Consider the following 14,676-nt stretch of genomic DNA (forward strand, 5'->3'; position numbering starts at 1 on the left):
AACAAAGTTGTGATCCACATAACGGCAAAGCATTAAAGTAGCATTACTGCCTTCAACTTTTGCGAACTGAGCAACTATGAGAGTGGTGGAAAGCGCTGCTGGCCTGATGGGAATTCACCTGGCTGCTCTCCCAGTCTGCCTGTTTTCCCTCTCCGCGGGTGCGGGGGTGTGTTAGGAGATGGGAATCCATTGGTAATTTTCAGCCGGCATACCCCTCAGGATCCCTACCCGATTGTTAGCAAAGCAGGCACAACATTTCCATAGTCGCAGCAGAGCCAAGGGATAAAAAAAAGCTGAGAATCAGGGAGTCATAACTGGCTCTCTGATGCTCCACATTTTCTGTGCCAAACATATGTTGGTATAGAAGAAAGTCTGATTCTAAATACCAAAGTGTGGGCAAGATTTAAGTCAAGTTTTCTGTAAAAGAAACCAAAGCTCTAAACTGTTGCTATATTTTGCCGCATCTGATGTGCGTCTCTGTATAAATGGAATTAACCAGTATGGAATTGTATTGCGGCCACTTAGAACAAGCGCCGATACAACCCCCAGAGTAAAAATAAGGTTTGCCGTAACTCTGCAGGTAGCAGGCACTGTGTTCTCTTCCTAAGCATACATAAAATATTTCTACAGTTAAAGATCTGTTGACTCAAATGTGCAAAACCAGAATTTTGCATTTCAAATTTACTATTAGGTGTTTGTTAGCGAGTCGATTGTTTTTGTCCAGAGTGTAGAAATGTTTTTAAAGATTATTTTCAATTCCTGAAGAGCATGTGTCACTGAAGAAATTATTTAAATGCCTTCTGAATTAGTAACAGTGTACTTCAGTACTGTAAAAAAAAATGCCCAAATGAACAACAAAAAACCCCTTCTGAACAAAAACTGCTTGAAAATACTGTGAGGCTCTGGGCTGTTACAGTGAAGTGTTTGCAGTGTTTATATTTGTATGTAGCCAAAACTACTTTTTAGCACCATCTTCACTGTTTATAGCCAAAAGGGTTTCTTAATTATTTGTTTCTCAATTCTGACAGAGCGCCTGGGCCTTGTCAGGGTTAGAGGAGAGTGTGCAAACATGCCCACAAGGTTTTGATCAGGTAAATCATCCTCAATGCCGGCGCTACCTTTGACAAACAGTCCAATTCATGTCGTCTGTTTGGTAGCCTGTAATATTTTGAAGTCAAAACCGCCGATGTGGATTCTTGGTCAGCTTTCCCTATGCTGTTATCTGTGACCTTTTCTCTCCCGCGTAGGGCGACCCTCGGGAGGAGCGACAACCTGCTGCAGCCAGCGCTTGTCCGTGTCAGGGTGCGAGCTTCTTTGCGCCCCAGTTCCTACGGGAAGCCGAGTGAGGTGTGTGCGCAAAGGCACAGGCTCACTTACCTGAAACTTTGCAATTTAAAGCACTGTACTTGTTTTACGCAGATGTGACAGAACTCCAGGACAGGAAGTTACCTCTAGTTTTACCCTAAGCCGTAGAAGGCCGTCAGCTGCATATGATGTATCAAGCCTGCTTTTAATCCTGTGGTCGGTCGAGGCTGAAGTTGAGGAGTTACGAACCGCTTTCCACGTGGTAGCCCACCCCCCCGGCAATGTTGGGGTACTTGTGTTTGTCCTACTCTCGATTATCCCCCCCCCCCGCTGTTCCTGCAAGCATCACCAGCCCGGGGCATATGAAAAAACCGCCCGTGGGCTGCGGGAGGTGCCGGCGGCCTCGCTCGGGGGGGGGGGGCGGGGAGGAGCGGGCGGCGGCAGCCCGGCCTCCCGCAGGTGCCAGAGGCCCGGGGCCCCGCCGCCGCCCCAGCCTCGGGGAGGGAAGGGGCTACGGCGAGGAAGATGGCAGGCAGGGCGGCCCCGCCGGGCTGAGCCAGCAGGCTCCGCGCCGCCCTGCCTCCCCTCCCGGCTGGCCGGGGAGGGGCCGCCCCGCCGCTCCCTCGGGCCGCCAGCGCCGCGGCAGGGCCAGGGGCTCGGCGCAGCCCTAGCCCTTCTCCTCCTCCTCCTCCTCCTGCCGCCGCCCCCGCCGGAGGGGGAACAAGGGTCGCTCCGCTCCCCCGCGCCCGGATCTGCTCCGTGTTTTCCGGGCCTTTCCCGTGTTCTCGGGCCCCGACACTCGAACGTGCTGCGCGGCGCTGGCCTCGGCGCCGCTCGCCATTGGCCGCGCCGCCATAGCCCCATGGGCGTGCGGGCAGCGCATTGGCCCGGCGCCGCCGTCCATCAGCCAGCGGCGGACTGCGTCAGGTTGGGTTGAGCGGCGTCCCCTTCCCTGCCTGTGTCTGGCGGCGGCTGCGGCTGCGGGGCCGGTGCGGGCGGAGGGGCGCAGCGGAGGGCGGCCCGCTCCCTCGCTCGCTAAGATGGCGGCGGCGGCGGCGGCGGCCGTGGCGCGGCTGGAGGGCCGGGAGTTTGAGTACCTCATGAAGAAGCGCTCGGTGACCATCGGCCGCAACTCGTCGCAGGGCTCGGTGGACGTGAGCATGGGCCACTCCAGCTTCATCTCCCGCCGCCACCTGGAGATCTTCACCGCTGCTCCCCCGCCGCCGCCACCGGCCGGCGCGGACGGGCCGCCGCCTCCGCCTCAGGGGGACCCCGCAGCTGCCGCCGGCGGCGGCGGAGGGGACTTCTACCTGCGCTGCCTCGGCAAGAACGGCGTCTTCGTGGACGGCGTGTTCCAGAGGCGGGGGGCGCCGCCGCTGCAGTTGCCCCGAGTGTGAGTAGAGCGGGGACCGGGCCCGCCGTCCTCCCCCGTCGCACCGGGGCCCGCCGGGCCGGGCCCGGGCCCACCCGCCGGCGCCTCGCCGCGCCCGGCTGCCCCGTCCTCCCCGGGAGGGTCGGCTGCCGCCGCGGGGGTGGTGCCGCTGCTCAAACGTGCCGGTTGTCCCCGTTGCCGCTTGGCCGGCACATGGTGCGGTGACAGGCGGGGAGCCGGCCCCGTCCTGGCGACACAGGCGAGCGGTGCCCTAGGCCTGCTTCTCCCCGGCACCCCCCGGGCACCGGCGCCTTCGCCTGCTGCCCTCGGATGTGTCCTTTCTCCGGCATCCCGGGCCCCGCCGGCACGTCCGCCTCCGGCAGCCGGGGGTACAGGTGGGAGGCGTGAGACCCCGGCAGCGCCGCGGGCTGACAAACGGTGCTGTGTCTTTGCACGTAGCAGTGTCTGTTGTGAGTTTGGGAGCAAATCCGTCTGCAGCGGTGCTTGGAGGTATTGTAATTAGCAAATAGAATTGGATACACCCTTGAGTATTGTTTACGTCCTTTAAAGGAAGCCAGTCAAGTGGTTATCCACATATCTGGGATTTCTGAATTTAAGATCAGTGCCGAGTAAATCTTGGAACACCCTTGGTGCTCTTGCAGCGTGCAGGGGGGTTGTTTCGTGCGTGTGATTGCCGCCTGATTTTGTGGTAGTTTCTGCCTCTTTGCCTAACTGTAACGTTTATTTTTATGGGTAAACTGAATCATCCGCACGAAATACTTCTGCTCGTCTTAGTGGTTTAAAATGCGTTTCCTTACGCGACAACTAAGGTGTTAAGAGTTTTTAAATGGTAATGCATTCCTTTACCATTACCAAACATTAACTGTCTTTGCAAAATAATTTTCTAGGGGAGTATGTTGAGGCCTACCTACTACGTTTAAGGATAAGTTGAACTGTAAATAAGTAAGCTATGTTTTGAGCAGTCTCATGTAGGAAAAGTGAAAGTGGATTGGTTTAGTATATTTTAGCTGTCTTAACTAAGAAATACCTAAAAGGTGACGAGCGTTTTACCTTTATGAAGCATGCCATTAGTGGCAGCCTTCACACCTTACAAGTTTTTAAACTGTGTTTAGGATGTTGATGGCGTATATTTTCCACTTTGACGTATTAACGATAGTTTCCCCACCTGGTTCCTCTGTGAAAATCAAATTGTCTTACCTTTCTGCTTTCTAGGAAATGCTCATTCTGAAGGGGTTTAGCAGTGCCAGTATGTGTAGAGTTGTATAATCAGGAATACAGTTGGATGACTTTTTTGACCTTTAACTTCTATTCTTGCTTTCTGCTTTTTAATATTAATAATCATTTGCCATGTGGTTAATCTGTATTTTAATCGAACACATTTATGAAATACAGATCAAATACTTTTTTTCTTTGTAAACACAGTTTGGTATAATACACTAATTTGCAAGCAAGTCATTGGGCATTGTATATACTGATTGCAAACAGTCTAGAATTAGTTCGAGTAATTCAGTCAGTAGCTCTCTGTTAAATGCTTAAGACCTTGGGAAAAAAAAAATGTACTGCTCCTTCACGCTGTCCAAGTAATTATTGACTTGTCATTTATTTTGGTTCTTTCTGTCGTTGTTGCTTTTTAAGGGGAAAGAAAATTCTGAAGGATTTTTTTGTGTGTCACTTTTTTATTGAACAATGATGAAAACTTCTGTGCAGTTAAAATTTCTTCACGAGGGTATGTGGGTGGTGTTACAGAAACTAGCATTTGCTTGAAACAGTGTTCAGGGATTACACCATTTCTTAGACTGCACGCTAGTAGCCTTCAGTTTCAAGATCTGTAAGCTGGTTGCATTAGTTATCTCCTGGTTACAAAATGTAGGTGTGATCTTCCATCAAGTCTTGTAAATAAAAGGTGGCATACCTTCAGTGCTGGCTGGAAACAATGGAGCAGTGTGTGTGCTGGGTGAGCTAGGATTTCTTTAGTCAACAGGCACAGGGATGAGTTTTATCTTGAAGGGCAGGCAAAATCTACAGGGTCATAGTTAGATTGGTGATTAAGATCAAATGTTGCTTTGTTTTTTTAAAATAATCTGTTTATAAAAGGAAAGGCTTACTGGAGTTCTGTAGGGAAATAGTAGTTTCATTATTTGTGAAGTTTTTTTGTGTTTGTTGTTTTTTTTTTTTTAAACACAGGAGTCCAAGCAAATGCAAAGCAGACGTTATCTGCTTACAGCAAGTCATTACTGTGAATTACTGATGACTAATACCGTTTGTAGCCATGTTCTTGAGTTTCATTGTAGATTTAACTGGTCACAATGAAGATGATCTCCTGGATTTTAAGACTCAAACTCTGTTACTGCGGTATAACGTAAACATTAATTAACAGTTGAAACATGATTGGAAAGAAAGTAGTGTTGGCATGAACTCGAGATTGATGATTGCTAACCTCCAGCTCAAGTAATCACTAGATCTATTTTTGTTGTTGTTGTTTAATCCTACTATGTTGCCAGTGATATGCTTTGCCTGTGACTACACACTATCATTGGAAATTTTAATGGCAGGTGAAGTTTAAAAAAAATCAGGGTGGCCTGTTCCTTCTGTTTGTTTTTAAGTGATCTTGGAAACCAAGAATGGAGGATCCATCTCTGTTTTGTCTAATCAGTAGTGACTTACGGATGACTCCAAGTAAATTATTGTTACAGATTTGACATGTCTTGTTTAATTGTCACTAATAATTGTACGTAGTTCCAGTGTCCTTGGCCTTTTTTTATTTCAGCACAGTGTTTAAATATGATTGCATTAATGATGGTTATTGAACTTCCTGTTTTTGGAAGGGAAAACAGAAATACAACTTTGTTGTCTCCTGCAAAACACACATTTTTAACATCTGCTGGGGAAATTAAATTATTAATGTTAGAGTATACTTTTAGCTAGAATAAAGACATCTTTCTTTCTACAGATATAAATGCCGTGAAACATGGCATTACTGCGCGTTAAGATAACTGTTCTGGTTGCTATTTTTAATGCTTCCCTGGAAGCCTCGCTCACAATTCAAATGTTTAAGTTCTCAAGCAGGAGGTAGTAGCTGTGGGAAGTGTGTTTTTGTTTTTCCAATTCTTGACAGACTCACATAGGTACTTGTGTATATACAAACCAGCTGTCGTCTTGTTCGTGAATAAAATGGGGGCTGGGGGGAAAACAGCAATTTTTTTGTTCATGACCAGTAAGTAGCTCCTCTGTCAATGTCATAACACACAGAGACATTGGATGAAAGAGGTTTTAGTGTCCCCCATTAAATACACACAAATCAAAGCAGTTCAATTAGTCTTTTGCAACTACTTCTAAGATGCATGGGCTATCACTCACAGTTCATAAAGTTCAGGTTTTTTAATTGGTTTCAATGATGCTTGTTAAATTTCCTGACTTCAGTGAAAGCATTGTTAGGATATATTGCTAGGTAAATAATAACATTAATATTTGACTTTTGAGGTACTTGGCTTGAAAAATACCTTTTGTGCTGGGCACAGCAGCAGTTGTTGACAGAGCTCTTGTGTACAGCTTCTGGAGAGGCAGGATTCCAGACAGATGTAACTGATACAGCTGGAAAAAGCAGACTGGCTTCTGGGTACAGCTTAGCTCTGAAGAAGTTTTTTTGTTTTGTTTTTATTTTTGGGTTTTTTGGATGTGCTTTGTGTATTAGCATTTGACTACGTGAAGATCCTGACATCTTGGGCTCGACTGTTCCGAGATAACGTCTTGTTCATTTTGACAAAACCATGTATTTTGTATTTTATTGTTTTTAGTTTTGTGGAAGTATAGATTTGTGAATCATAAACAAGATACCATGAACATAAGAACAGCATTTCTGAGTCAGAGCAACGATGCATCTAGTCCATTACCTGCCTCCACAAGTAGTCAGTAGCAGATGCCTCGGGAGGAGTGTAGAAATAGATACACAACCACAACCATTTGGTTCTGTATCCCTTGTGTTTGTTTTCTTTTGGATCCCAAAGCCAGAGTTGTTTCTTTTTGAGTTAAAACCATTTACCGTTTGTACTTTTTCTCTCTTTTTTAAAAAAAATATATATTTTTTTTTAAAATCCCTGTAAAACTCTTGTATCCACAACATCCTTCGGCAGTGAATTCCGCAGTGTGATTGGAGCCCATGTTGGAAAAAATACCTCTCTCTGCTGAGGTTTTTTGAACTTGACACTTGGTAATTTCATTTGATGCAACTTAAGTTAGCCTTTTTTATAATAAGAGACAGTAAATAATTCTCCCATTCTATCATTCATTTTATAGATTTCTTTACATTACCAAGTATGGGAGCTCTTAGAGTAAACCATGTTAGGCTGAAGTGAAGCATACCTGACATCTACTAACTAATCCTAAGTTGAGCGTACATGGTTGCAAACTAAAAATTAGTTTGTCTTCTTGTGCTTTTCCTCCCAGTATTCAGAGGGCTGAATGAATATTTTTAGTTTGGTCTTGTGGTCTGGGTCTACAAAGTGGGGTTATTAATGCCTTTTAAGTAGTAGAAGCCTTCCTGCCGAATAAAACCAGTAGATTCTGAACAAGGATCAAGTATATCTATTAACTAAGTAAATTCCTTGGAAAAGTTTTTGTTCAGCATTACCTGAGCAGAAAATAGCGCAACAGATTGCAGAGAACCTCTGACGTCTCGGTGCACTTTTTTCTGTTGTCTTATTGCAGTTAGTTACACTACACGCAGAGATGTGATTACCACATGAGTTAGAGCAGGGCTGCACGCGTGCTCAAGGAAGATTTCTCACTGGAAACAGCTCAGGTTTGGCTTAACAGACGAGGTGGACAGATCATAACATCTCCTTAGGTAGTGTTACTTGCTAGCTTAGGAAGAATGATCTTTGCTTGTTTTTGTTTTATCATTTATGTTTTAAAGATTTTCTTTCTGAATATAAGTGTCAGGTACTTCAAGAAATCAAACAAAACACTTTTTTCAAGGAATGTATTTGTAAGTATAGATTAATTACCTCAGGCTGGATTGGTACCTGCTTTTTCCCTTTCTTGACAACACTTTTGGTAGATAGCATTGCTCCTAGGGAAGACAGCTGGCTGAAATGTCTGAGACGTTACTGCTGATTTGTGTTCGGAGGAGTATTTTGGAGATCCACACCGCTTGTATTAAAACTATGAATTACTTACAGATTATCTCTAAGCATAAAACTAAGAAATGTTGGACTTGGCTGTGACTCATGAATCGGATTTCAGAAACTTTTATTTACTTTCTTTAGCAGACACTGTGTCCTATGCCGTAATGACTAATCAGGTTAACTGGGCTATGTTTATAGGTGTTTTTTTGGCTACTGTAGAGTAGGATTTGCAAATGTCAAGCTCAGTAGCAGTAGTGTTCTCACATAAGTGGATCTGATTGAAAAGGAACGTAGGAGGAAGAAGGTAGAGAGCATATTATTTGAAATGAAAATAGATGAGCGTGAAGTTTCTGTAGTCATAATTTGTGTTACAGTTGTTTCTGTCATGTCACTTTTTCATATTACTGTTTCAATTGCATAGAAATTATGAGTAAATTATTTTTTTTACTGAAACAGTGTTGCAAATTATCATAAACCAATCAGGTGGCTGAGGTAAAGCTTAAGCAGTTTTGTATTTGGATTAATTTGCACTTGCCTTGCTTTTTCTGTTGGTGTGATTGATATGTATATGAAACTTCTCTGTACCCAATTCCACAATTTTACTGACCTTACAAATGTTTGTATGCCTGTAGTTAGCTGTAGGAGTAGGTGCATTGTTTGTATAGTTATATGAAATACTATAAACTGGCAAATCATCTTAAAAATTAGTGGCTTCTTTATCATCTGTTAAGTTATAGTTATATGACAGAAGCAAGGTCAGTGTTGTTTTGGTTTAAAGGTACAAAATCAGTATTAAAACTGTCTGTTCCAAGAATCTGTAGCTGAAAGAGTTTTGAGATTCTTACCTTCGGTTATAATAATGAGGTAAGAGATATGTAAATTAAATCAGTCTTTGCTTTGTATTGATTAACTCAAAATACAATACTGATCTTTGGTTGTGAAATGCACTGTTTGAGTAGGAAGAGCCAACTTCTGCCATCGGATAAGTGTAAGTTAAAGAAGTAGATAAAGTAAGTTCGTCTTTCACCCTTGCTTTTCAAAGTGAGTGTGTATGGTTAATTTGCTTATAAGCAGGAAATGACATTGTCTTATAAATATTTATCCTTCATGAAGGTAGATGTGTTTTAGAGAGTAATTCTGCTGTGGAGGAATTTTGCTGCTGTTGGTTTTGGTGTTTTGTTTGGGTGCGGATTTTTTTTTATTTTTTTTTTTTGAGCAGGTGTAATTCTCATGCACATAGCAAAAGATTTTTTTCACGTAGTCACGCTTAAGCTATTCAAAATAAGATGATTGTGCATCTGATTTACTGTGTTTTCAGTATATACAGCAATGCCTTCAAGACCTCTTAAGTCCCGTTAACTTATGTAAAATTATGTAAAACACTAGAAAAATAATTTCAAAGAAAATTAGGAATTTGCCATGTGGTAGTGTGAGGCCATCTCATTTGCAGCCTATAATGAGTTTTCACAACAGTCTTGTCTTTACTGATAAGCTGATGTCTTTCATGGAACTTCATACTGAAATATTAGGAAGGTGGTGGTTTTATCTACTGTCTTGCTTGTTTTCATGATAAAAAGTTGATGTGTAGTGACATTTGTTTCCTGTGACTTCCTGCCTTTAAGGAGTTTTTTGACCTAGATAAAGCAGTCAGAGAGGAGGAACCATGTTTATTCTGCAGCTATTCCACATTGGATGGCATAGAAAATAAATGTTACATTCTTCAGTTAAGATTTCATTGCTACTGTTGTATTGCTGAAGGGTGCTGAGGCTTTAGTAGGTTACTTGAAGAGCTAGTGCAAATCTTTGTAATATGTCTTTTTTAGAGGGCTAAAGAAGGTCTATACATGGTTGGAGCCTTTGTTTCTTTGCATTTGCTTGTGTGATTCTGCTGCAGCTACTGCTTGTGCTTCTGTGCTGTTCTGTCCTTCTCGTTAGTACTGTGAATCATAAACTTGTACAAAGCATCATCTTCATGTATGCTGCACAGCTGAGTATTTGTGGGAGCAAAATTTTCAATATTCAAAATTTCAGAATGTCTTAATGAATGTTTATATGAACACATCACCTTTCTGTTTGACCATGTGCACCAAATCAAATAAAAGACATGAGCAGATTGGCAAACAGTTAACGTCCGTGCTAAACTGTGAACATTCCTGTTGTCTTCAGCAAGACAGCTCGTGGGGATAAGGATGCATGTGGAATTGAGCATTCGTAGAAGCAGGCCTGTAAAGTAAAAAAGCCTGAGACATGTCAATATCATAGATTTAGGAAGCATAACAAAAGTAGTAGAAAGTTGACTGGAATTAATTTTAATTCAGTGTTTTACGTTAAGAGTTATGGAAGGGACCTCCAGCCAAACTCCTGCTGAAAGCAGAAATCACTTCAGCATTGGGTTGGACTGCTCAGCACCTTGTCTGTTTGAATTCTGAGTATCTCCAGGTATGGAGAAGTGTTAACTATAAAATGCTTCATGTAACTAGAACTCCATACTAAAAAAAAAAAAATAAATCTGTATTTCCAATAGCAGAATTCTGGGAATACACAGGCTGGCTAGCATAATGTGCAGCTTTGCGCTAAATCACAGAATCCCAGGTCACTACTTGATATTGCTACTTGATACTGCTGTTGGTGATCTGAAGTAAATGCAGTTGCTAATAAATATTTACAGATGATATCCGTGTTGGTAAATATTGTCCTTACAAATAAAGAGGACAAAAACTGGACTTAGTGATTCCAATTTAAAAAAAAAAGCAAGCATCTCAAAAGGTACGCAGGCCAGGTCTACAGGGTAGGAAACTGTTCTGAAAAGTAGCAGCAGAGTGCATTTGAAAGTCATGACTATAGAGGAATCATTACATGCCCGTACTGAGATGATGTGTCAAAGCTGAGTGGCATGATGGTTGTGTGCAAACAGGGGAGCTATAAAAGGGAGTACCAAGAGGTGCCGGAACTTCATGTAGTTCTGGAATCAAAATTTGGGTTAAAGAATCTTGCAAAACTACAAGGGTTTAAGGGAGTGATTGCTAAAAAGAATTGAAGGCTGGAGGAAATCCCAAATAGTGAGGGACTTAAGGAGTTCAGTACGTTTGTCTTGTCAAAAAGGAGTGCAAGATGGCTTTTATGGGAATGAATTAGAGTATGGAAAGGCTTGTTGATGGATCACAGGTATAAAAACCCAGAAGCTGTAAACTGAACTCTGAAGGTTTGAACTAAGCGTATTTTTTAGCAGTGTTGGAACAGCTTACTAAGAAGAATGGTGATATCTCCATTTCACCATCTTCTGCTGATCAAAAACAGGTACCTTCTTGGAAACAGTGCTTTAAAGAAAAAAAGAGTAAACCTTGCTGTAGTCAGACCTGGCAATTAGGTGCAGTGTAGGTATGGCTGGATGAAATTTCATGGCTTAGGGCTAGAAGAGGTACAAGTAGGTGAAGCTTCTTAGCTGTTCAGCCTTTACTTCCTCTGCAAGTCCTTTTTTTAATAATCTCCTATTGGGTTATAGCAAGAGACTTTTTATTGTGTGTTTTAACGAGGAGTCAGTGCTTGGCTTGGTTTTTAATTAAAATTGGTTCTAAGGCGTCAAGCATCTAGTTGGGCATTTGTTTATTTACACTTGCCAGCAGTGTTCTCGCATGCAAATGGTTTTGATGATTTTGTTCATTATCATTTTCATCTTCATAGTGGAGTACACTGTGAAGTTTCAAAGATAACTTTCGTATAACATACAGTGATTCTTTGAAAATTCCTATTCTTCAAATAAGTCTTAGATATAGCTCATGAGGTATAAGACCCTTAGTTCCCATGTTGATAAGAAGTCAGGTTAGCATGTAAAAGAAGTGTTTACACCTTGTGCTGAAATGAAATTCAGGTTTTCTAAATCACTTGAAATAAAGATGAATGTGTGGGTTTGGTTCAGAGATGATACGGACGAACTAATGTGTTCTAGAAGTTGCTTTTAAATTCTGATTTTTACTGACGTGTTGCAGTATGGGAGCAGATAATTTGCATACCCTTTCCCTCTCTTTTGCTTTTTTCCTTCCTTTTTTTCCTGTCACAGCTGGGAAAAAAATAGCTTAACTTCCATCAAAGCATCAATTTCCTCAAAAAACATATGCCTGAAATATTACTGTCTTAGCACAGTGTACGATACATTGTTGTACTACATGTAAGGTAACAATCTGATTTCTTTATGAAGATAAACACATAATTATCTGGTTTTTGCTGTTTTGCTTTGGTTTTGTTTTGATGGAGTTTTTTTTCCTGTGCTTTTTTAAAGACTGATAATATATGAAAAATATGATTTATCACTTTGTCCTGTGGGCACATTTGGGGTGTTCTAGGCAAAAGATAATTTGAGCAGACAAGGCATATAGACACGGTTTATATTCTTTAGTAGTAGTTGGTTGGTGTTCTGTAACATGTTACAGTATTAGTGTGGCAAACACACAAGGAAAATAGTTAGAAAGTTTAAATGGTGGGAGCTGACTCTTAAAGAAAAGGATTTATATCCTTAGATAATGCTGCTATCTTCTGGTCTTTCTAGCTAGGTGAAGAAGGTCTGGGTAGCAATGAGGGGAGACAGGGACTTAAATAAGCTTAAAGAGCATAAGGCTTAGAGAAGAGAAGGGTGAATGTACTCATGCAAAATCCTGTGTGGAGCTAAGTTCATATCTGAACCAGAACAAGCTGATTATTTAAGCAAGCAAAAAAAACCTGTAAGAATAATGGTAAAGAGGATGATTTTAGCATCATGCCACGTACAGATAAGAAAAATGGAAGTGGAGGATTCAGTTAGTACACAAGAAAGATGAGGACGTAGGCCAATGTTTTTTGCTTTAGATATGGACAGGGTATTAGTGGGGTTTGTAGTTGTTATATGAGGAGAAATGAAGGGGTTTGCTCGGAGGCTTGAAAAAAGATTGGAACTTGAGGTGGAGAGGTCACCTCAAGTTTAAGAGCTGAGACTGAGAAGTAATGTAATTGTTATCCTTACAGAATGGAAGGAAGCTCTGACTTTGATATTTAATTTGGGAAATGTGATTCAGAAAGATCTGGGGTCTCGCTTTTTAGAAACACAGGTTGTGCTTTCATGAGTGTCTGAGCTGATGGAGCGTTTCATTGCTGCTGAAATGGAGCATGGGAGGGGAAGGTCTTGTTTTCTGCAGTGCTCCCAACTGCAGGTTGTGCTGGCCTTGAAGCTCATCAGATGTTCCATAAGCTGCTGAGGTCTGCTTTTTTTGCTATTTTTGGGTGGTTTTCTGTTGCATTGAAGTGGCTCACAGAGAGGTCTGGCAAGCAGTGGAGCTGGCACGAAGTATGTGGTGGGCCTGCACAGACTTTCGGCAACCGTCAGCTTGCTGTGTCTTGTGGAATCATACGTTAAGGAATTGCAGTTATAAGAGCTGTTATGCACTGCGAAATAAAAATGGAAAGGAAAAGAAACATCCAAAACAGTAGAAGAGAGGACCAAAAATAATTTTGATGTATTAAAAAAGCACTTGCAGCATAATATAAACATGTTCAAATCCTAACAGTTCTTGAGAGAGCATGCTTTTTGATAAAGGGCTATGCTAAATATTTGTTTTAAGTTTAAAAATATATTTAAAAAGTGAATCTAAGTAGACTGAATGCTGAGATAGCTCAGTTGTGTCATACCTCTGGTTAATATGTGCTTTCTGGCCCTTTTTTTCATCTCTGCATACATGCAAATAAATAAAGAAAACCACTAGAGCAAAAGGGGTACAAGTTGCTTGGCTATGAATTATCTCATAGCAGAGGACAGCATTAATGTGTGGTCTTCATTCCATATGCTAAATCATTGTGTCTCCTGCTTAGAGATAGACCGTGCTCTGTAGGCCATTAGTCCAGTTGGTGGTTGAAGTATATTCCAGACCAGGGAAGTCACAAGCTCTAGGCAACATTGAACATTAAGGATATAGTGGAGGTAGGTGGCCCTTTTTAAAAATCATATGTGGTGTTTTTTGTTTGTAGCCATCCCATCCCTTCCCCCCCCCCCCCCCCAGGTGCAAAAGCCTTTTTATTTCGGAAAGCAGACTTCTCTACCTGTAAGGCAGGTGACTGACTAGAGTTTGTGCAGCATTCTATCATCTGCCTGAAAGAAAAAGGTATTTTGAAGACAACTGTAAAAACCTTTCTGTTTTTTACATGTCCTTAATTGCAGGGGCTGCATATATCTGTAGTATTTTTTCAGGAAATATGTAAATCTGCTGAAGTTGTCTGTGCATGTTGATCAGATGTGATCTGCATTTCCTGTGTTGTCTTTTGAGGGTCTCTGCTTGATACCATGCAGAAACATCTCAAAAAAATAATAATTGTCATTTGAGAGAGTGCTTTTTCTTTCTCTGCTTTATGCAGGATGCTAAAACCAGACTGCCATTTAAGGCAAATGTGTTAGTAGTCAAGAAATAAGTTTAGTTGATCCAGCTTTCCAAAACTGCTTAGGTAGCAGGCTTGAAAGTAACTGTGCATTTGTTCCCTGGTCTGATTTAATTGTCTTCCAGCTGTCACTCTGAGGCGTCCTTCAGAGGGGATGAGGTGAAACATTGAAGAAAAACAATCATTTGGAGGAGGAGCAGATGATAACACAAAGCGTCCTTCATTTCCAGGGCGGTATTCAGTGGACTTGGATACTGACAAAAGTTAGTAGGAGTGTATTACGTAAATTATCATCAGTCAGAATCCTGTTTATAACTTCCACACATGTAAGCATTAAATAACGTATTGAGCAAAGATGTGTTAGAGGAAGCAAGTTATTTCCTTTCCTTACACGTGTGAAAATTCTGGGTGTGGCTGGGTTAGGTTCAGACAGGATTTCTACTCGGTGTTCTGCCTGAT

General features: G+C 42.1%; 1 protein-coding gene across 1 annotated transcript in view; it reads left to right on the forward strand.

Annotated features, from left to right (window-relative positions):
- Positions 1–1,816: 1,816 nt before the first annotated feature.
- FOXK2 (forkhead box K2) overlaps positions 1,817–14,676 on the forward strand; it is a 49,461-nt gene continuing 36,601 nt past the window's right edge. Inside the window, exon 1 of the mRNA XM_064467099.1 lies at positions 1,817–2,698. Coding sequence (XP_064323169.1) covers positions 2,346–2,698 — 353 coding nt within the window. The 5' untranslated portion in view covers positions 1,817–2,345. The remainder of the gene's footprint in view (positions 2,699–14,676) is intronic.

This window comes from Phalacrocorax carbo, chromosome 16 (assembly GCF_963921805.1).
Source record: "Phalacrocorax carbo chromosome 16, bPhaCar2.1, whole genome shotgun sequence".
Lineage (NCBI taxonomy): Eukaryota > Metazoa > Chordata > Aves > Suliformes > Phalacrocoracidae > Phalacrocorax > Phalacrocorax carbo.